This window comes from Neodiprion fabricii, chromosome 3 (assembly GCF_021155785.1).
Source record: "Neodiprion fabricii isolate iyNeoFabr1 chromosome 3, iyNeoFabr1.1, whole genome shotgun sequence".
Lineage (NCBI taxonomy): Eukaryota > Metazoa > Arthropoda > Insecta > Hymenoptera > Diprionidae > Neodiprion > Neodiprion fabricii.
This window is the reverse complement of record NC_060241.1, coordinates 8,348,219-8,371,622: the sequence shown is the minus strand read 5'-3', so window position 1 is coordinate 8,371,622 and position 23,404 is coordinate 8,348,219. Positions and strand designations below refer to the sequence as shown.

Sequence of the window (23,404 nt, the reverse complement as noted above, 5' to 3'; positions counted from 1 at the left end):
CCTACACAGCATTCAAATTTGAGAGTAGAGTTGATAGTTTTTTTTCGCGGCGACTCGGTCAACTTACTTCAGTTTTTGCCGACATTTTTTTCTGGGATCGAATATTTCCGGCATAGTCGAAAATTTTCTGAACTAAGATTCAAGTCGATCAAAAATAAATGTGTAGCAGCAACTATGGAAAAAAAAATACTAGCCTTGTAAATGATTCTTTAAGCAAAGCAAAAGTTTATTCGTCGTCTTCAATCGTGATTTCAAACTATAAATAATCTATAGTCATGAGGGTTTTGTGAAACAATTGTGTTTTAATGCCTGTACCTGCAGTTTCCAAAAGTTTACAAAGTTAAGATCACTTTTGCCTCTACTGAAACAGTCAGAAAAAAAAGGAAAATAATAACGGTACACTTTCTTATGCCATGAAAGATTGTATTACCGGTATTTTTTACGATCAACGAATGGCGATATTAATTAAATCGACTACTGCGAAAGAAATAAAATTCGTTTCACGAGAATCTGTGGAAAACAGTATTTAGAATAAAATAAGCAATCGTAGAGTAATGAAATCGATATCTAAGCTTTTATTTTTGATCCCAGTATCTTCTATTTTTGTACTTTCAAAGAGATATTCACAGCCTACGAATATAATGATCTGACAAATATTCAATTTATAACGACCATCTCGTATTGAAGTGAATAAAAAGAATGTGTGTGAAATTTACAAAAAATCGTTTTTTTTTTTTTTTTTTTTTTTTGCATTAACGCTTAGTATAGACTGTTATACATATTCTACATGGTGTCGCCGATTGATCGCAAGTACACGATTTATATGAAAATATCTCTTTCCAAACTTTAAACGCGTTTTTCTCGGAACGGTGGTTTTCAAAACGGCGTCCACTCTCAAAAGAAGAGTTTTCAAGCTATCGTTTCAAATTTAAACAAAATATTCTTCACGTCATTTCCTATCGTCCTATGGAAGGATTTTTTTTTTTCTGAAATCTTTCTATATTTTTCTACGAAAAACTGTCGAAAAAAATGCTAAATTTGATCTGTTTTGTTCAGACAGCCGCCATTTTGTCAAATTCAGAAAAAAAAAGCTTCCATAGCCCGATAGCGGCTTTCCTATAGATTAAGAATTTCTTTGGAATTTTTTTTTCAGACAAATATTAAGGCCGCAATCATGGACGCCATCCACAAACTTTTTTTTAAACTGAATTTTTCAATAATTTTTTATGTTATAAAAATATCAATAAATCGACTTAAAAAAAATCATTTTGTATTCGTCATTCTTGCCTTAATTTGCAAAAAAAAAAAAAATTATATTGATTACTTTATCCTATCAATAAAAAAAAAATCACTGAAATCCGTGATTTTTCGGAGGATAACACTGGAATGATCCCTTAATTTCTTTTTTTATTTTATTTTCTTAATGTACATATATTCAAGAATACACACAGAAAATTTCAGATCGTTCCGGTGAATATTTTCGAAGTTACACGCAAATTTGAAAAGGCGTTTCAGAGTGCTCGAAAGTACAAGGCCAGAGCGGAAGGGCTTACCAGGAACGCTGTCCCTTTTATGCACCTGCCTATTGTGAATGTTCCCTTCTAATATATTTAGATGCGTAAAGCAACAGTGTGTTACTGTTTTTTTCATACCTGAAAGGTAAATTTTTTATTTTTCTCTCCCCAAACTTTAAACGCGTTTTTCTCAAAATGGTGTTGACAAAGTCGGTGACCAACATTACTCGAAAACGGCTAAACCGATTGGTCTCAAATTTTAACACGAGCTTCTTAAATATATTTTTTAGTAATTAATCGAAGATTTTTTTTTTCACCGATAAATATTTTTTTTTTTATAAACAATTTAAGGCCGAAATTTTGGTCAAAAATCGTTTTCTTTTTTTTTGAGAAACCGCCATTTTGTCAAAAAGATTTATTTTGCTTATTCCTTCGATTGATTACTAGATTTAACATTACTTAAACGAAATCTGTTTGGTTTTTTAATTTCTGAGGATCCAGTTCAAAGATATAGTCGTCACCGCAAAACGTCTTTTTTGAGAGGAGCTCCCGGAGATCAGCTGTAGCTCCTATCCAAATGAATATTTTTACTAATACTAAGTCTTAAAATACAGTTAAAAGATACCATAATATGTGTACAAATTTTTAGATCAATAAATTTAAAAGTTTTCTCAGAAAAAGTTCTGGAAAATTCGCTTTTTTCGGCCTTCTAACTGTATATAACCCCTTAACACATATACCGGGACAATCTCTTGAAACTTGAAAATCAACCGCGCATGCGCCAAATAACTCAATCTCATTGGTCGGCAAAATCTTCCCCGCAGCGATACTTTTGTCTACGAAGCAGAATGCCAACGTACACAAAATGTCTACGTTTGAATTTTCAAAAGGCATAAGCATCAAATTCCGACCGTTCTTTGAAGAATCAACTCTCCGACCCAATAACAAATGCTATCCAAGCCCTTCGGAGTCACTAGCTCAATTATTTGAGATTCTAACCTCGAAAATTCGTATCAACTACATCGCCGCCAGAAACAGAGTTTGACAGCTGAAAACTCGGGATGGCCAGCCTGCACAAACAGGCGATAAAACTCGCGCATGCGCAGCTGATATTCAAGCTTCAAGAGATTGTCCCGGTACACGATGCAACCGTTATTGGCCAAAGCGTGTATAATAAATCGTACTTCCTGTGCGCAAAGTGATCTCGACAAAAGTAAGATATTTTTGTTAAAGACTCGCAATTACAGACGCGCGTTAGGTTTCATATTTTATGAAAGCGTTCGGCCGTCCTTCGCCCCCGACATTCGAACCTCCTCCTCCCATTGACCAAGTCACGCGTCGTGCTTTCACGTGGGTATATTTCAATTTTGTAGGACAAAAAGGCGGAAGGATTTCCAGCCGCTTTGTCCTCGTTATCCATCGACACCGGATGTTACGTTGTTCCCTACCTGTCCGCCACTTCCTGCAGCGTCCTACACGTCTACTCTTTGTCTTCCTTCATCGCTACAGATTATGTACATGCATATAAGCATGCACGTAATACGTGTCCTCGAATCTCGATTCTCTCTGGACTTGATATGAAATATTTTTGAAGGATGTGTCGTCACGGTTTTGGAAAAAATTGTTAATGATCCCTTCAAATGAAAAGAAAAACTATTCTCTCGGAATGATTCTCACGGAAGAGAATGTTTTTACTCACTGCGAGTAAAGAATGTTTCAAACTTACATGAAAACACTCTCATCTTGTTTCTCATCATAATACAAAAAGTAGAAAAAGAAACTTTTTCGAACTGCAGATAGAAGCTTTTTAAGAAAGCAAAACTTGTTGTTTCTCAAGTTAAAAATTTGTCCGATACTCCTAATCTACTTTCACGTTGACAATGTTTCGACAAATTATTCGAGGGTATTAAAATAATAACAAAGACGAGAATTTTGAAACTTGAAATGAAAACCACGAAGATAAAGAAAAAAAGTTGATAAGAAATTCTATTCGCAGTTTTGAAACACTTGTGGAAAGGATTTATTCGAGTATTAATCAGTCAAATAATTTACTTATAATATCAGATGAATTTTGATTACTGTAATTGAAAAAAAAAAAAATCATTATCTATACAGCCAAGAAAAAAATTTCATGTACCTGACCAATGAAGTTGTGAAAAATCCCACCTCAAATTAGTTATTCAACAAGGTTCGCGTGCGAATAATAAATCGTATTCCCAACGGACGAAAGCGATACTAAAAATTCGATACAGCTTTTCAAATCAAAGGCAACGAGTGTGAAAAACTTCAAAGGATACGACGACACACGAGTAGGTATTACACCTACAATAGATGCGAGAAATTGAAAACCGTAGTTAAAAAGGCGCGCTATGGAACGGGTGTACATGCCTAAGTTTGGTTAGCGTTGTTCGTTTCCACCTTCTTTTTATCTCTCCGAACGCGGTCTTTCTTTTTATCAGCGCATATATAGCTGGCCGGCCTGCACCAGCTGGTCAACGGTGCGCGTTAAACTGCTGCAGGCTCAGGGGTGTAACTTATACATAGGGCATTCCGTGCCAACTCAACCCTTGACGTCTCTGATTTGGCTCGTGATTTTTTATACGACTGTTTCGACTCTTGGAAGCACTTGGATTCTTCTGTCGAATTTTTTCGAATTGATTTGAATTATCTGGAATTTTTAAAAACTAAAACAATTTTTAAAAACTATCAAAATTTCCGAAATTTGATTCGGAGTGGGTCGGTTTGATGTTCTTATTTTTTTCTTGATTTTTTCACATTTTTCCAAACTAATTAATTAACTACAGGTTTGAAAAAACAAACATTGATCGACACGATTTGACAATTTTGAATAATTCTGAAATGTTTCAGCAACTTGTAGGTGGACTGACTCTTTCTTCTGACGAAGAAAACAAAATTCTTGAAAAGAATAAGGAAATAAAGTTAAAAAATTTTGATATCTGACACAGAATTATATTAGTTTTTAAAAATTCTAGACAATTCAAATAGATTTGATAACTTTTTTCATCTAAAACTGACAATGAGTGTCTTCGAGAGTCATGTGAAATATCGTCAGCCAAATCAGAGTGGTCTACCTTGTATACAATATACGTTATCTATATAGTGCAGGTGAACGTTTATCCGATACCGAAACGGTGTGAATTTGTGATAAGGTTTGATGGTGTAATTTAATACTCAAGAAATACTTGAGAAAAATTGAAATACCTGTTCAATGCACAGGGTGACGTTACCATTTCAAGTTTGAAATTCAGATATGAGCAAAAATTTCGAATAACGACGATTAATCGGTAACTTCCGGTTAATACTTGGTAACCGATGCAGAGTATACTTTGAGATATTTAAAATCCGCCAAAATTTCCTCCAAATTTCTTTAACGTTTTGTTTTGATCAATTTTTTTCGATATCTTCGAGTCGACCAAAAGATTTCTCCGGCATAAATTTTCGTCGGAAAAAATCTCAGCTTCTCAAAATACAAAATTTTTCCAACACCTGCAGCTGATTCGAATAAACATGCTGGACAGGTTTCCACGACGAAATGCATTTTGCTCGACAAGCCTTAGCTTCGACATATTTCAAATATCGTTGGCGGATTGCTCAAGTTTTTTTTACTCGAATGCTTTCAAATTGTCGCGCTAATGTCCTTGCGTATGCTTGGAAAAGATTACAAATCGCTGAGCCTCAAGGTTTGAATGGGAAAATGGCTTATCTCACGTGTCACAGCTACAGTCCGAACATAAACTTGAAATAGTAGCGAAAGGTTTTTTCAAGCATCGCAATAATTCCGCTTTGATGAATGAATGTGTTTTTTGAACAGCTTCGATTCACCTAACATTCAATTTACCAGTCGTTTTTTTTTTTCTCCAATAATCTTGAAGCCGTTTCGAAAATTTGAACACTCCTGGTACTGATACAATTTTATTGCAACTCCGCTTGGGATGTTTTGACACTAGCCAATTAATTTATCCAAGCACATGATAATGCAAATATTTTCATGGCCCTAAATTTGCGAAAAAAAAATTTCACCATCGAATTCTTACCATTGCAAACATGAAATTTCATGAGATTCTTCTCCGGAAAATATCGATGAGGAAAAACTGGCAAACCGTGTTGCATGACAGATAATTATTATATTCTGACCAAGTTTTAAGAAATCTCGGTAAATTGCATTTATACTGGCAACGAAACGAGGCTGTTAAAATTTTTCGCCAATATTCTGTTCCGTCCCGGTATTACTTTCGTGTAATCTCCATGGCGGTCATTGACTTCAAGAAAAATCATTTCTTTCAAATTGTTTTGAAACTCAAACCAAGTTTGACATAAAAAAAAAAAAAGAAATCTTCAACAAATATAAATGGAATATTCTACATTCAATTATACAATATTTATATTCATTTGCACGAAGATCGCTTGAATATAACAAGTTTACTTGAATTCACGAATTTGCAACTTCAATTATTCAGGGATCGAATTTATTTTTACCGACAGTCTGAAACAACGATCAAGTTAATGTATTCAAATGATTCGGGTTTCGTAATTCTACAGAATTATTTTTTCCCGCTTACTAAATAACAGCTGATAATCTATTCAATGTTCAATTTACTGTACGCAAAAAAAAAAAAAAAAACAAAAAAAACAATTTAAACGTAACGTTTTGATTCAAATAAATTAATTAGATGTTTACAAATCGGAGAAAATAAGATCTAGGTGATTGTAAGTAAATGTTTTCGAGGAGCTATTTTTCTTTTTGTTACTTTTGGAAGTGTGTCTTGAAGCGTTGCGTTCAAGACTGCACACCATGTATACTGTAATTGTTATATCTACGCCATTGCATATTTCAGCTGTAAGATAATATAATATCACAACACGGACGACTTTGCGGATTTCAAGAGAGCTTCGGAGTGGATCATAAACCTCAATACACACGGTGCCAATTTTATACGCACACGTACGTCATGCTATATAAAATAATTGCGATGTATACAATCATTATGCGAATAGCGAGTCGATTTTTGCCACACTCTTTTTTTTTTTTGATAAACCATGGAATGAATCTATAATTACAAGTTTTCGATTTACTTATGCGCGTAACGAACGTTGTGGTAGAATCTGTTTTCAATTTCCCGTTTGCGGATCACCCGTAGACGTATACGAGTAACAAATTAACGCTTAACTGTACATACGGAAGAAAAAATTCTCAGAATTAACCATGCATGGCAATTAAATATGGCTGAAGAAATTTTTTATTTATTCGAATAAACGGGATTCAATTCGATAACACAAATACTGCTCTGAATGCTTTGATTTTTGAATCGAAATAAAAAAAAAAAACATTCTCTTCGTCGTATTTTACAAATTCAACGAATTCTTTCTTTGCCTGTATAAAAATCGACTCCGTGGCTATTGATAGTTCGATTTTCGTACAATTTTGATCAATTCATTAGAAAACGATTAGTCAAAAAACGCGATTCTTTCACTGCGGAAATTATTCGATAACGGCATCTCCTCGTATCCGTAAATAATTGTGCTTTTGTAGCTGAAATTTATGGTTCCTTAGTTATTTCTCTCCGAAGGGAATATTATTTGCAATAAATTCGACACGTTTAATTTCATTCGCAATTTCAAACCTTCGTTACGTCACTTTTCTGACTCGAAAGCTTTTTGACTGGACTGTAGGTTTAGTGCGTCCTTAAAAAAGGGAGTCCGGTACAACTCGGGGATAAAATGAAGTATGAAATGTAAAGTAGATACTATACGTATAATGTATATAAGGATACGTACACGCACAGATAACCAGACGCGTATCATCGCGTTATAAACGCCTACATCGAACCGTGGGCCGAAAAGAGACATTTCTCAAGTTCGCCATCGAGATTCCGGCCTTCGCCAAGACCTAAGGAACGAAGGTCGGTTCGTCGTCGATACAACCAAGCGTGTTTAACAATTTATTTAAAACATCACGCCAGGCTAGAGAATAGTGAAAATATAAATGAAAAAAGACGAATCTGCGATACCGCGTTTCAAATCACTTCTCCGAAATTATCGAAAATCCGGTGGATTAGTTTTCTATTTAAGGGATCGTCTCAGTATGAAATTTTCAAAAAATTGTTTTTTTTTTGCATTATCGTATAGTATACACTGTTCTAAACATTCTCTCGAATTTTTAAATCGAAATTAAAATTATTACGGTCGCTACAGCGTTTCTTGTAGAAAGGGAACGGGTTTTCTACCTGCGCGTGTACTAAGGTGCTAAGGTTCTATAACCTTGCAGAATAAACTGTCCAAGCATTTCAGTTCGTTTTTGACATCCACCACGGATAGACGTACGAGAGAAACCCCCAAGAAAAAAATCAAGACCTGGCATCGCCGATTGATCGTAAGTAAACGATTTATATAAACTTTTCCAACTTCAATCTTTAAACGCGTTTTTCTCAGAATGGTGTTTTTCAAAACGGTTTCCACTCTCAGAGGAAGAGTTTTAAAGATATCTAGTCCCAATTTCGGGAGAAAATTTTAAACGTCATTCTTTATCGCGCTATGGAAGCTTTTTTTTTTTTTTTTGAAAACTTCCTATTTTTTTTACGATAAACTGTCGAAAAAAAGGGCCACATTCGATACTTTTTGTTCAAACCGCCGCCAGTTTGTCAAATTTGAAAAAAAAACCCTCCATAGCGCGACAGCGACTTTCCTACAGATCAATAATCTGTTTGAAATTTTTTTTTCAGATCAAAATTGCGGCCGTCATCGTGGAAACCGTGCAGCACCTTTTTTTTTCACGTGAAATTACAACAATTTATACAACAATGATGCGCTCAAAAAATAAACTTTAAAAAAATCATTTTGTATTCTTCAGAAACGTATTTATTTATAAAAAAAAAAAACCGGACCGATTAGTTTATTTGAACATTAAAAAAAAATTCGCGAAAATCAGTGATTTTTAGGAGGGTCACACTGAGACGATCCCTTAACTTTCCGATAGTTAGTAGTTGAATAGTAAATAGTAGATAGTAGATAGAAGACTAGTTTCCACAATCGCCGAGAAAGATTATCGTTTTTTTTTTTCGTCAGTCAATAATCCGTACTGCCATTTGTTGATCATAATCAATGCATCAAAAAAATCCCAATTACAAACAGACAATAAAGAATTAGGAAAAGAGGTATAAAATAGTTCATAAACAAGCTTTTCTAGATGAAAAAAGGGACAGACTCCATCGTTTACCACCAGATTATACAGGTAAATTATTTTTCGGCGACTTTTGATATATTTTACCATTCGGTTTTTGCTTTAAAATTTTAGCTTGGGTAGATTTCCTCGAGTGGACCACACATCCGCTGCAGATCTTAAATTAAACGGTGTTTCCGGTTCACCCGTTGTTCGTTACGACTAACGCGGGCACAAAAATCTGAAATATATTTAGCTCCGAATTTACATCTGCCGCAACGAGATGACGCAATAATTTCCGTGACCCATTATCGTGCCGACCATAGAAACAAACGTTTTTTGCAGGGTGCCGTTTTTTTTATTTCACAAGCCCGACGATTCCAAAGCTTTTGAATTCGACGCGCTAAAGCTAGAAAATAAACTTTTTGGTTGTGTCTACCTGAAATAAGGCTAAAACTCCACAGGGTTTACAGAATTTCAGTTCTCATAGCCTACGACTTTCGATTTTGACGCTGACGACTTTTTCTGCCACGTTATACGATATGATACATCTGTGGCTGTTTATTATTGGCGTCTCTTTGAAGTAAACAACCATAGATATTAATTGGAGTATAAATTTGTGGGTAGCTTCTCAGCGAGTAAAATGAGCCCGGAAACATCAGAATCGGATAAAAGACATCAGAGTTTCATCATTTTCAACGTTCTAATAATAAAAACTTCTCTATATATATATAGAATTTGCTCAGATTCATCCTCATCACATACCAAGGTTGTTGTTCAACTATGAGACTGAAAATTTCGCAATTCTGCAGTGACTTTGACGTAGTCAAGTTTTCAAAATATGTGCACGTTTTGCCTTATTATAATTCACCGAATTTCAGAAATTCATAAAAATGCGAAACAACTGTTTCTACGAGACGCGAATCGTTGCAACACCCTTGCTAACTTCACCCTTACGTTTATTTCACGTCGATTACATTTGGCGAAAACAAGCGTTCGGATATTTTCCAAACGATTTTTCCTCTCGTCGTAATCTTTGAATCCCCCTCAAGTCGAACAGAATAACAAACGTCCGGTCACAACGTTTCCGGATACCTAGATAAAACGTCCCTTTTCCGCCTATCAGGGCTTGTTTCACACGTTTCCGGTTCAGTTTAACTTCTGTTCCGTTCGCCAACGCGTTTCTGATATTGTTTCACCGGTACTTCAAGAGCCGGTTGCCTCCTGCAACGAAATGTCAGAAGTGAATACGGGATACAGTTTAGTTGCAATTTTAATTGCTTCCTTGCTCCGACCCGCAGGCTACAAGTCGCGGCGACCAACGAGTTGAAAATAATACAAATAAATAATACAAAGAAAAGTGAAACAGAGACTGATCAAATTGAATATGATTTAAAAAAAAAAACAATTTTTTTTCAAATTCCAGTAAACCGGTAGAAAATTTTCACACACCGGATATTTCAACTGTAAAAAACATACCTTGTTATTATAAAATTAAATAAAACTATACATAGTTCGTCATATTTTTGTAAAAAAAAACATAGCTCATTTGACTGACAAATCGATATCCTACAAATATTTTTTGTCGATTCATCAATCGGAACAAAATCTAATACGTAAAATCTTCAAAATTTACAGACGATAAACTTGCGGTTCGGCGATGAATAAATTATTGTTACCCGAAATGTAATTCGGACGATCTAAAAATTATTCATTCACGAAAAAACCAGGTACATTCGATCATAATCGGACAACGATCGAAGATGTATTAATGAAAAATCATGAGTTTTTATTTCCTTTGAACTTTTCTAACATCACGAGGTGCTTGATCATAAAATTCAGCAATTCAATTCGTTGATTTTTTTTTTCCAGCAATACGTAACCGGATTAACTCGAGTGAAACGCGTACTTCCCAAGCTTTGTTTCGACAATTTTTAACCCGACTGTACGTCCCACACATCCTTACGTTCAATGCTGTATAGATTAACGTTGTATTCAGGTACACGTCGTGTCACGTTACGTGGTTATATCTGTTGTGTTTTATTATGATGTACGCGTTGATAGTTAGCGAATGACTCACGAATGAATTTTCCGCACGCAGATATATAATATAACACAATGAAGAGGATCGGTGGATCTAATCTCCTACGTTCGTTCATCTGTAGCAATAAAAAAAAAATAAACAAAAAATAAAAAACACCCATCAAAACACGAAACGTCATCTTTCAGTCGCGTCGCAGATACGTACGATAAAGAAAACGATCATTGATTGATTGGCTCCGCAGTTTGTGACGACGCTCAGAAATGTCATTGCCCGTTAGGTAAAATGAAACAATTGTTGTTGAATTTGACGGGAAAGATTCACCTACAATTAAAGGTACGGCAGGAGATGTCTCGAAAATGTTTGAATTTTCGCTGAAACATTTAATTTTACCTTATCTCAAAATCTAGCATTTATCATTTTCTTCCGTACTGAAACTCATTCTCCTTCGTTAATCGATCACAAAAACTGGCAATATTATAAATGACAGCTGGTCGACGTATTATTGAGAGATGTAATCGTCTTACGAGAAATCCATTTGAAACGATCTGTACGGACGATTAACTCTCTGAAAAAGCATAGACTTGGCATTGACTAAAGATTCAAAACACTGAGCCTAACCGGATGAAATCGACAGTTAAGCGAGTAAACTTTTCCGTATGAAAATCCATGGCGCTATCGTTGTTGTTATTTTTATTCTATTTCACAGGCGATAATTATTTTCACCGCACTTATAATAGCGTAAAACCGGCAACCGAAACTTTGATAACTTTTTGTAAGTGTAATTTACGCCCGATATCATCATCTCGAGACTCAAATCGATCAACTTCGTTTGAATGACGCGTTCAAACTTCAGACTCTCGTTTCATAATATTTTCGTTAAATCGTACGTTCTCGTCGTAAATATATCATCCTGCGTCTGAGCTCGGTTAAAGTGTAATACGATCAGCTACCTACGTCGATAATATCTCGATCGGAATCGTTATACGCCGCGTAATAAGAGAATATAGAGTCGAGCACAGAAGACTCGTTGAGAACACAGCGGCGAACAAAACACGACAGCGTTAGTAAGAGCTGCAAACAGCACGGCACTAAACCACTTGACACGAATGTTAATTCCTGGGTAGTTAGCCGTTGTAGAAACTTCGAGCGAGCGATTTTCGGTGGAAGGTTGTCAGCCCTTTGGCCGAGAAACGGTTGAAAACACGATTGGAAAATACGGTTCAACCGACGCGGCTGCGCACGATTTTCGAAACGTTTTTAAACGCGCGGCGTAATTCGGAGCTCGACTTGCGGCCACCTTCACGGCGGGAGAACCGAACCAGACTGCCGGCTGAAGCTGCTCCGAACCAACAGCTTGTGAGACGATGCTGAGCGAAACGCCGCGTTCCAGTTGCACGTGATTCTCGTACCGATTAACCGATCGTTCGGAATTCGAATTCATCGCCGGACGATTCGATGATCGTGCTGTAATGAGTGGAAAAACGGAGAAATTTTTAGCGCATTTTAACAGCTGCGGTTGATTTTTGAGTAACGAAAAAATATTCTGCCGGAAGTCGATTCTGAGAGGAGAAAATATTGGGCTCCAAAAATTGAGAAAAAAAAAAAACCAAGGCTGTATCCAATCCGAAAATATTTACCGATTTTGAAAAACGTTAGGTTTTGAGTCTAGGTTACATTGACGTATTTTTTATAAACCGAATATTCTTTTCAAAATTTTGACCAATTTTGAAAAGCGCTAGAATCAGGTAACGCGTGAACATATTTTTTTTGGAAAAAAATGATTTCGTGCAGTTCCAACTGTCACTGCGATCAATGTTTCAAACGTTAGAGATAAAAAAGTGAGATATAGTGTCTTATTTTATTAGTTAATGGTTCCAGTTTTCGGCGTGCCAATTAGTCGAAATAGACTGTTGACACAAATCGATTCTAACAATAAGACGTGAGGTTTTTCATTCACCAATAATGACATTCAAATGTAAACGGTTACGATGCGATTGTTTTTGTTCTCACACCCTTCTTCTGTGATTAACCATTCGTAACACAAATAGATGCTACAAATCACAGGAAAAAAATAGATAGCGGATATGTAAAATTTCAGTTTTTGCAGTTACTTTTCTCAGATGATGCCGATTCACTGGCAGCATAAACTAAACAAAAAATACTTCATTCGTTAACTAACATCAGCAAGTTACGATCATACGAGATCATCTACCTATACATACATAACACAGAAAGTAATACGTTGATATTTTTGTGACGCGCGTGGATGTTTTTTACAATAATCTAGCTACCGTAAAGAAATTCGTGTGAGAAAAAGAAATCAAGGCATCCAGAATGGCTTGCAAGCAATATTCGTATCCAAATATTCAGACTCGATGACAATTTAATACTCGCCAGGTATGTTAATGATAGTCTTTTTCTTGGCCAACACAAAAAATTCCTTCACCTGCTTGCTCGAACTTGATAAATGATAAATGGATAGCAAAAACGTTTTCAAAAGCGTATATATTATACATATTTCCGTGCTGCGCCAGTTATTCGCACGTAGAGGAACGTGTGTAATTATACAATTAAGAGAAACACAACGGGCGACAAAAAAGCAACGAAGGAAGAAATTCGACGTAAACGGTAAAGCGAAGAGAAAAATTAAACATCGATTTTCGTTCTCAGATAATGGAATTACTATACCCGGGACTGCACGGAAGGAAATCGTTACTCTCAGTTATTTATTTACTTATTTATTTATTTATTTTTTTTTCGTGAAAACAAGACGAAGAAAATAAGACAGGCAATTCGCACTCTGTGTACAAGATGTGGAGCCGAAAGTCCGAAAATAAGTCACTACGGTCAGTCCGTCCGAGAGACCGCGATTACTGGAACAGGGTGAAAGGCACACGCAAAGAGCATCGTTCAACCGAAAGATAGAAGCAGAAAGAGAGCGAGAGCAAGAGAGAGAGAGAGAGAAAGAGTATCGTATATCGACGACTCGTATTCTATTCTAAACCGACAGAAAAGAACGCCGACTGGACCGGCATGCGACTTGGAAGGGGAAATAGTGAAGCGTGCGGTTCATTTTCGTTTGTTTACCGATAAGCTGACGTTATCTCTCTCTGTCTCTCCCTAAATTCTCGTCCACAGCTGAGTGAGAAAATTGTTTGCAAAAAGTGACTCGAGAGATGGATGGAAACGCAAACGTCTTGATCATTTCATTCTAATTTTTTTTGCCCGTTAGTTTTATTTTCACTCATTTTTCACATTGTTGTTTTCTTTTTCCTTACGACTACCAGCCACTAATAAACCACTCAGCTTCCGTGAGGAACACCCGAAATCTCGAGTGTTGCACATAGATTGCTTCTATTAATAGGGCCAGTGCCGGAATTTTTGGTACATCCGGGTGTTCGGTACGAAACAAATATTCCACTTTGTTTTCTTCACCTGCAATATTTCGTTTCCATTGTCGACCCGGTAAAGTAATTTTCTAACAATGAGACAAATCCAGTGCACATAGTCCGTGTTCGGTTTCAAATGTCGATTTTCCCCTAATTCTTTCAAGAATTGTTACAGGATTCGACATTTCTTTTGTTTTCTTTTCTTTTCTTTTCATTTTCATTTTTTCTCTTACCTGCACAATTTTTGTTGGTTAGGGATTTTCTGAGAGATCGATAAGTTAACGAGCGACAAATATTAAAATATCTGCACACTTATATCTTCGAGCATTTTTTTCCTACTGCAGGCTCTCGCCGGGGACTCGATAAATTTTTCTGCAACGGACGACGTTGCACAAAGCCGAATAAAATATTGGCTGAAATCGGGTCGCGGGCGTAAAAAACTACGATCCGAACCGAACCCCGGATATATAGCCAATTCCCGGCTCCAACGGCTTCTCGGGAGTGGAAAATAAATTTTCGACTCGGTTTCGAACCAGCGAAGCGATGCGCACTCCATGTATATTGAGAATAGGTGTACAGGTATTGTTTAAATATTGTGTTCTAGTTTAACAACTTCTTTCTATTCCATAAACTTAAATGTTCGATACTTGACGACTAGGTAATGAAAATTGAAAGTGAAATCTCGTAGGCACTTTACGACATTGAAGTTATAACAACACAAGCGTAACGAATCATTGGGGGGGAAAGTGACTGCTTCGAAATTTTTAAACGACTTCCAAGCAGCCGAGTTTTCAAAATATGAATATATGTTTAGCTTCGTTACGGTTTACTGAATCTTAAGGGATCATCTCAGTGTAACGGGTCAAAAAATAGCTGATTTATACGATTTTTTTTCCATGGTTAAAACACGCTAATGAGTCTGATTTCAACTATTGTTTTCATTTAAAACAAAAAAAAAAAAATTTCAACGGTTGAAAATGTCTTCGAAAAAATGGAGTCATCGCGACGTACACGATTGTGGCCGTAAATATTATCCAAAACAAGATTTGTAAGAAGATTATTAATCAATATGAAAGCCGCTATCTTCGTATGGAAGTTTGATTTTTTTTTTTTAAATCTTCATATTTTTTTTTACGAAAAACTGTAAAAACAATAAGCGAAATTCGATATTTTTTTCAAACCGTCGCCATTTTGTCAATTTTGATTAAAAAAAAAAAAAACCCTATCGCAAGATAACGACTTTCATACTGATTAAAAATATTTTTACAAATTTTGTTACGGTGTACGTCGTAAGGACTCCTTTTTTCGAAAACACTTTCAACCGTTGAAAAAATTGAAAAAAAAAAAAATTCAAAAATAAATAAACTTCATTTTCTATTCTTCGCGAGTACTTTGATTTGACATAAAAAAAAATCAGACTGATCAGCGTATTTCACCATCGAAAACAAATGGCGAAAATCATCTATTTCTCAACTCGTCGCATTGAAATGATCCCTTAAACTATCCTTGAGGTGGTACAATTACGAAAACATTAAAATTCGAACACATTAATATTCAAATATTTTTCGAAAGAACCGTGCGTTCTTAAATTATGCGTTCTTACAATGAGCGGTCTTACAACGAGCGATCTTATGTCGAGCAGTCTTATACCGAGCGGTTTTATATCGAGAGTTCTTGAATCGTACGACCTTGTATCGAGCGTTCCTATAACGAGGGACTGTGGCTATTTTTTCCCGCAACGAAAGACAAGATTTTTAGATTTGTGTGAAAGAAAAATACAAAAATAGAGAAAAAATTTTCCGAGGTGATTTTGCAGTGTACACCGAGTGCACTCGGTCCCTGTGCAGAAATCTGTAAAAATATATACCGGATAAAAGTGGGTAAATTTCGTCAGCTGCAAGGACGAGTTCTCACTGAACCCTTCCGTTTGATATCTGTTACACGGTGCGTTTCAGGGTTCAACAAACATCGGCGTTAGTTTCAGAATTGTTTTTCTCCTACGCGTAACTCACCGCTAGTTACACGCTCCGTTACGAGCTGTGATACGAAATGCCCAGGAGAACACGAACGAAACCCATGACGGTCGATGGAGGAAAAAGATGCTGTCTATCTTTAGCCCAGCATCACGTGTAACGGAGAAAAGAGAGAAGAGGGAAAGAGGGAAAGAGGGAAAGAGCAAAAGAGGAAATTGTTTCAACGAGACGTATCGGATGCCTGATATTACTCCGTTTAGGCGCGTCGGGGTTCAAAGAGGGAAATTCCAGCCACCGTGATCCCTGGTCCTCGTATATGTATAGTTATATACACGTATAAGCCCATCGCTTTGACGACAAGTTGCTAATTTCCGAATAACTGCGGAAGGGTCGAAGGGATATAGGCTCTGTTCCAGGTAACGCGTAGGAAGAATTCCCACGGGATTAACTAACCGGAGATAGGGAGGAAAACCGTCGACGGTGATATCGACCCTCTAGATTATCTTTATACATTTTATTAGAGGTTTTTTTTTTCTTCCTTTTTTTTTTTTCTTTTACTCTCCATTTTCTTTTGATTTTCTTCACGTCAAAAACAAAACGGGACATATCGTAAACTCGAAAGCTTTATTACCCCGTATTTATCTATCGATGTCCGAATTTTGGTAACTTTGATTTACGATCGCTTCCGCAACTTCATATCGGTGTAAAAAGTATGCGCGTAGCGACTACGGTCCGAGCAGAAAATATACGGAACGAAAATAGGACGTCGGGACAGACGTTTAGAAGTTGTATGTCTGACCAAACAAAAAAAAAAAAAAAAAAAATCATCCTTCGACATAACCAAAAAAATATAAGTACAGCAGTGAATAATAATTAAGAACCGTAAATTTTGATTCTGAAAGTTAGACCCAAGCCTTGCTTCGTGGTCGACGAAATTCGATTAAAAAATGATAGCTAAGGTACTTTTGGGGAAAATAAAATTGTTTTTTTTTTTTTTTTTTTTTTTATCGAATCCAATAGGATGATAAAATTCCATTGGATTATCGTCACTTTCACTTATTTAGCTTTTCTCGCACGATTCCCTCACAATTCCGCAATTTTTATAACGAGACCATATTCGCGGTTGGGAGATTATTAAGCGTAGGTGGAAAAGTGTGAAGAAGCTCTTGCGTAGAAGCGAGGCGTGAGATTTTCATCCGTCGTCGAGGATGGGGGGGGGGTCTTTCTCTTGGTTTGAATTTTCGCCAGCTAATTTCTCCTACCATCTTTCTTTCCATCGCATCACGTTACATGCACACACACCGCGTTCGTTTCGTAACTTGTGCATGGATACGGACAGCGCTGACTTGGGAACTGGGACGTGCTCGTCTACATTATGGTTGGATTCTTCTTGAGGGAAGAACAATGCGGGTGGCATTGTGACACGTGAAACGTACAAGATACGGCCTGCAGCGGGCCGCAGAAGAGAAACGCTCTAAGGACCGATTGTTTGCATATCTCTGCGGCATGTTACAATGTTACGAATCAGGGACGGTGTCAAAGTTTCGAATTTGAAAAGTTCCGAAGGCGCAGAATTCCGAACTTTTTTGTCAAGAAACTTAAAGTAAAGAAAGAAAACTTCGAGGAATCGTCAAAGTTTCGAATGGTCAGAAAACCGATACGGCTCAAAGTTCCGAAATGCAAGATTCCGAAAAGTAAAGTTACGACAGAGCAAAATTCCGAGAGAACAAAAAACTTGAAACAAATTTTATTGAAAATTTTATGTACTACAAATTTGGTTCACACCATTTTTAATTTTTCATTAACCCATTAACTGTGTATTTAGCAATAACCATGTTGACGAAAGTTTGACGCGCTATAAATAATAACCCCATGCATTATACAGAAAAAAGTTTCTAATAAAAGTTATAGGAAATATTATCATCCACAAAATTTATTGTTACTAGATTTTTGTCGGGTGCGGGTAAAAAATCAGAAAAATGAAAAATCAGAATGGTCTGCATGAAAACGGTTTCACGATGGCTCATTTTACTTCTTATTCTTTTAGCACTTTCGGAATTTTGTCTTTTCGGTATTTTGTCCCGTCGGAATTCCGCCTTTTCGGAACTTTGCACTTTCGGAACTTTGAGCGTGGGATTTTCGACCATTCGAAAGTCTGATGTTTCGTCAAAGTTTTGTTTCTTTACTTTAACTTTCGCCACGAAAACATTCGGGATTCTGCGCTTTCGGAACTTTTCGAATTCGGAACTTTGACACCGTTCCCCGAATCAGTTTCCCTCCAAAATGAAGTCGCCGATCATACGAGCCTTGCGCGTACATTTTTTCTTAAATTACAGAATACAGCAAATGCGAGAGTGATCCTCGAATTTGTTTTCCTATCGAATTGTACCCAAAGAGTATTCACTCGAATGCACACGAAATAATCTAACGCTGTGTTACATTGACGGTGATGTCAGAGTATCGACGAAATGAGCAACTCGTATTTTACACTTTTTATTTTTTCCTTCCGGAAAGGTAAAAGTAGTCCTAAGATTTGGAAAATGACGGGGTTGGCTAATCTGATTGGATGCGATGATTGAGAAGGATTCGAAGATTGATGAGAAATTACTAAAATCATGTGATTTCGTACATCGGTAATCCACCGTAACCTCAAAGTAAGTGCAAATCTGTTGCAAGTAAATTTCGCGACAAATTCAGTGTTCTTGTCGATTTTCCGAATGTTTCTCAACGACTACACAAGCACAAGAATAATCGCAAGCACCGTAATGTTTTCTCAAATTTTAAAACGATTTTATCACTCTGAAGAGTAAAAAAAATGTGAAATACACGCGGTTGGCCTTGAATAAAATACTGTAATAACTCTTACGGCAACTTTCGAAACATTACAAATTGTTGTTATTGTTTAAGACTATTCCAAATATTCGTTTACCTTCAAGTCGAGTTGAAAAGAAGGAAAATAAAACGGTATAAAAGAAAATAATAAACTCGAGATCGACGGCTTGCCCCGATTTTTACCAAGCATGGTAAAACGTATCTGAACTCGAAGAGGTGCAATTTACAGTTTCTACGCCACAAGATGCGGATTGACGAGTTATGTTTTCCCATTTTGCGTGGAGAAAATTGCGGTTAAAGGCGCCGTTATAGGATGGGATTGGAAGTAAAGATAGGCGATTCTTATAGCTTCGATCATTTCGTTCCACACTTACTTCGACGTAGTTACCTGTGTAGTCACGTAATCGTGTTTACACAAGAAGAAGAAAAAAAAAAAAAGACACAATCTACGCAGACAATGAGCAGGAAAAAAGTCACAGGAATTACGTGTACAATGTACGATTATACGTGCCCAGCTACGTAATTTCATTTTACTTGCCTTACGTTAGAAAAAATGTTGTGCGTTCATGGGAACTCGTTACGATTCTTTGCGAGACTAAGTGAAACTTTACGTAAGTTTGCGATTCGAATTTTTGTTGAAACTTTGCGAGACATCTCGTGAAGATTCGTTAAACTTCGCGAAGACACATTGTGGGAACATTGAAGGCCGTCTCGAGACTTCGCGTGGATTGAATTTGCCAAAATTTTACGAGACTTTGTGAGATTTAGCAATCAGTTCGCGAAGACTTTCTGAGAATTGACGAAACACAAAAAAAAAAAAAAAAATGAAAGATTTCGTGGTTTTGTCGATGGCGATGAATTTCATTTTCACAAGAATCACGGGACTTCGTTGAATTTTAAAGGAAACTTGACAGGACTTCGTCGAATTTGATAGTGAAAATTTCACAAGATTTCACGAGACTTGTGACGAGAATCCATTCAAGAATTCTATGGGAGTTGTGATTTGGAGAGAAACGGCGATTCCAATATGGACGAAAGAAATTCCCAGAATATCGGATTCTTTTGAAAATCCATCTCTATTCATTGTTTTTGGGACTAAGATAAGAAAACCCGACATTAGAATAGGGAAATTCAATACGACGAGTACGAAAACTAGCAAAATTGGTCAGAGCAGGCAAAGCTTGTAAAATATGCTATCTGAACGTTTTTAAAGTGTAGCTGTTAAACATTAGGAAAATCAACATCGATTCGAAACAGTCATTTCGAAGGATACCGAACGAAAAGACTCGTGCATCATACCAAGCGGAAAGCAGATAAACGCTTGCAAAGAAAACCGCGAGTAAAGATAAAACAGCTTAATTAACAAACGCATGTACAGCAGTTACTGACCTAGTGCAGCAAATCTTTGAGAGCGTCTGTTGCAGAATGGTGACCTAGAAGAAACAGCGATTGCCTAGGTGAACGTTTCCGTGGCGCATTAAGGTAGTAGCCCGGTGTGACGGGTTCAAAAAATCGATTTTTTTTTTTTTACATTTTTCGGAAGAAAAACATCTTAAAAATATGCTGTAAAAATTTCAGACATAAATTTCAATTATTCTTAAAGTTATAGCTAAAATAAGAGAGCGCGCCGTAGTGTGTATGAAAGCGTGTGACACGCCAGAAGCAAGAATGCGTATTGCATGTGAAGAAAAGAATGTACCGAGCACTTCAAGGTGTAAAAAAAACTCTTACCGAGTACGCAAAAGTGAAAAAACAATTGGATGCAGCTAAGAACACGAAGATGGCCGTAAAAGTGAAGAGTACCGAGGAAAGTGCTCCGAAAAAGCGTAGGATAAAGAGAGACTCGTCGACCAGCGCTGAGCCACCAAAACCTAAACCGTTGCAATTAACTAACAAGATTATGTTAAAAATGTCTATGTACTACGGTTTGGCAATCACCAGAAACTGTCATTCTCTCGAAGAAATGAAGAAAGCCGTGTGGGCTACATTCTACCACATGACATCAACAGACGAAAACCCTCAGCACTCTTACTGCTCAGATTCTTGGTGCAAGTATCAACAGCTCAAAGCGGAAAATCAAGAGAGCACTTATGAACACCCAGTAACGTTTGACGAACAAGTTACAAATCTCATAAAACCTGTGTACGAGACTTTGGCGTCCGACGATTTATTGAAAAGATGCTTGGGCGGGAACACGCAAAATAACAACGAAAGTTTTAATCACTGTGTATGGAATTTTGCTCCGAAGCATACTTTTACTGGGAAAAACGTTCTGGAAATTGCTACCTATACCGCCGCTTGCATCTTTAATGAGGGTTTTCTACCTGTACTCAAAATTATGGAGACAATGGGCGTTACATTAGGACAAACAGCCAGAGACTACGCTGACGATGTTGACAATGCACGGATTTTGAGGGCAGAGAAAACTGCAGAAGCCAACTCCAAAGAAGCCAGAACTTTACGTAGAGCTCTAAAAGCTGCTGAAAATGACAATTTTGAGGAAACGGAAGGACTGCTCTATGCACCAGGCATAGCTGATTAATGTAAGTATAATTTTATTGAAAAAAATCTGTTGTCAAAACTTTAAAAGCGTTTTTCTCAAAACTATGTTTTCGAAACTTCGGGGAATCACTGACTCAAAACTATTCAACCGATTTAGCTAAAAATTTAACCCGTTATTTTAGACACACATATCTAGATGCCGAACCTTTAAAACATTTAATTTTTTAATTATAAACTATTTTATTTAAACAATTTATGAAGAAAAAAAATTAGATTTTGAGAACTTTTTTCACAAGTCCGCCATTTTGTTTCTGTTTTTTTATTTTTATGTATATTTTAGGTTCGGGACCTAGAATGAAGTCTACAGAATAATAATCTCTTTGAATTTTTTATTTCAGATGACTTTGGAAGGCTGTGTGTTTCCCCGAACCAACTCATCTTTTCTTTGAGGACTCCATATTGACGTCGAAAATTTTAAACAAATTGATGTAAAATTAACTTTAAAAAAATTTTTTTATATACTTCAAAACACCAATAAAAACATGTAAAAATTTTAAAACGATAGCATTTTATTTACTTTGTAAAAAAAAATCATGAAAAAACGTCTAAATTTCGGTCGCCACATCGGGCTACTACCTTAAGCTGGCGCAAAGCCACGCGGCGTCGTAATAGTCGAGGAAATAAAGCAATGGACTGTCGATTTTTTGAGCAGTAAGACGGATTTTAATGCGGTTTTTTGCATTCGCTTCGTAAGAGCGCCTACAAACTTTGTGAACTAAATTGATTGATTAATTTTTTGAAAATGCATTATGGCATTAATAATATGCATTTTGCAAGTGCACTTCCAAGAGACACTAAATAAAAAATTTGCTAATCGGGGGTTTTTGGGGTCGCTGAACACGAATATCGCCACGGCAACCGTCTCCGAGGTACCTGGTGCCCAGGGTGGACAGTATCAACGTCTTCTCCTAGAGTTTTGGCGAAAATTGTGATCGAATTTGTGATTGATTTAAGAACAATATACTTTAATTGAGGTAAAAATGATAATACTCAAGATAATTCCAGAAAAAGACGTTGAAACGTTCACCCTGGGCACCAGGTACCTCGGAGACGGTTGCCGTATCGATATTCGTGTTCAGTGACCCCAAAAACCCCAAAGCAACGAGTTTCGACAAATTCGATCACAATTTTCGCCAAAACTCTAGGAGAAGACGTTGATACTGTCCACCCTGGGCACCAGGTACCTCGGAGACGGTTGCCGTGGCGATATTCGTGTTCAGCGACCCCAAAAACCCCCGAGTAGCAAATTTTTTATTTAGTGTCTCTTGGAAGTGCACTTGCAAAATGCATATTATTAATGCCATAATGCATTTTCAAAAAATTAATTAATCAATTTAGTTCACAAAGTTTGTAGGCGCTCTTACGAAGCGAATGCAAAAAACCGCATTAAAATCCGTCTTACTGCTCAAAAAATCGACAGTTGGGCCGTTTTTAGTGCTTTATTTCCTCGACTATAAATACGAACCAGTGTAACATCGCTTTGCCAAATCCACCCTCGTTTCTGCAGGAGGTGCGCGACGGAAACGCGAATAACTGAGGCAACTACAAGGAGATCGTGCTGTAGATCTTTTACTTGATAATGTGTGTAAAAGTCGCAAAAGTGAGTTCAAGAAAGCGGGGCAAACGATGTTGCAGAGGAATGATTACGCGTGAGGCGTTCCGTGCCAAATCACCCAGACTGTGACTTTGACATAATTTGAGATTCTTGTTTTTATAAATACGGCAGTTCTCACGCAGAAAACTGTGAAGAACGATTGGTAAAACTATTTTTTATCGAACGTGTTATTTTACAAACTTGTTCAAGCTATCCCAAAACCGATAATGATTCGAATTTTGAGGATATCGGCACAGCTTCTCTGATGTTCGGTACAGTGTTTTTGTTGCGAAAATGGCGTTCAATTTTTCATAGATTT

At 36.8% G+C, this 23,404-nt stretch overlaps 2 protein-coding genes across 10 annotated transcripts in view; one reads left to right on the top strand and one right to left on the bottom strand.

Annotated features, from left to right (window-relative positions):
• Positions 1-23,404, bottom strand: part of LOC124179077 (ras GTPase-activating protein raskol) — a 224,979-nt gene that overhangs the window by 62,432 nt on the left and 139,143 nt on the right. Inside the window, exon 1 of one of the 9 annotated variants that reach the window (XM_046563118.1) lies at positions 11,126-12,058. The exons of 7 other annotated variants lie outside the window; for them this stretch is intronic. The gene's annotated coding sequence lies outside the window, so the exon portion shown is untranslated. Of the gene's footprint in view, positions 1-11,125; positions 12,059-23,404 lie in introns of those variants that run through there. One more of the 9 variants, XM_046563119.1, reaches the window with a different exon arrangement.
• Positions 20,604-21,899, top strand: LOC124179079. The gene is made up of 2 exons (XM_046563122.1): positions 20,604-21,472; positions 21,830-21,899. Exon 1 carries the CDS (start codon positions 20,623-20,625, stop codon positions 21,469-21,471), a length of 849 nt encoding a protein of 282 aa, XP_046419078.1. The 5' UTR covers positions 20,604-20,622; the 3' UTR covers position 21,472; positions 21,830-21,899.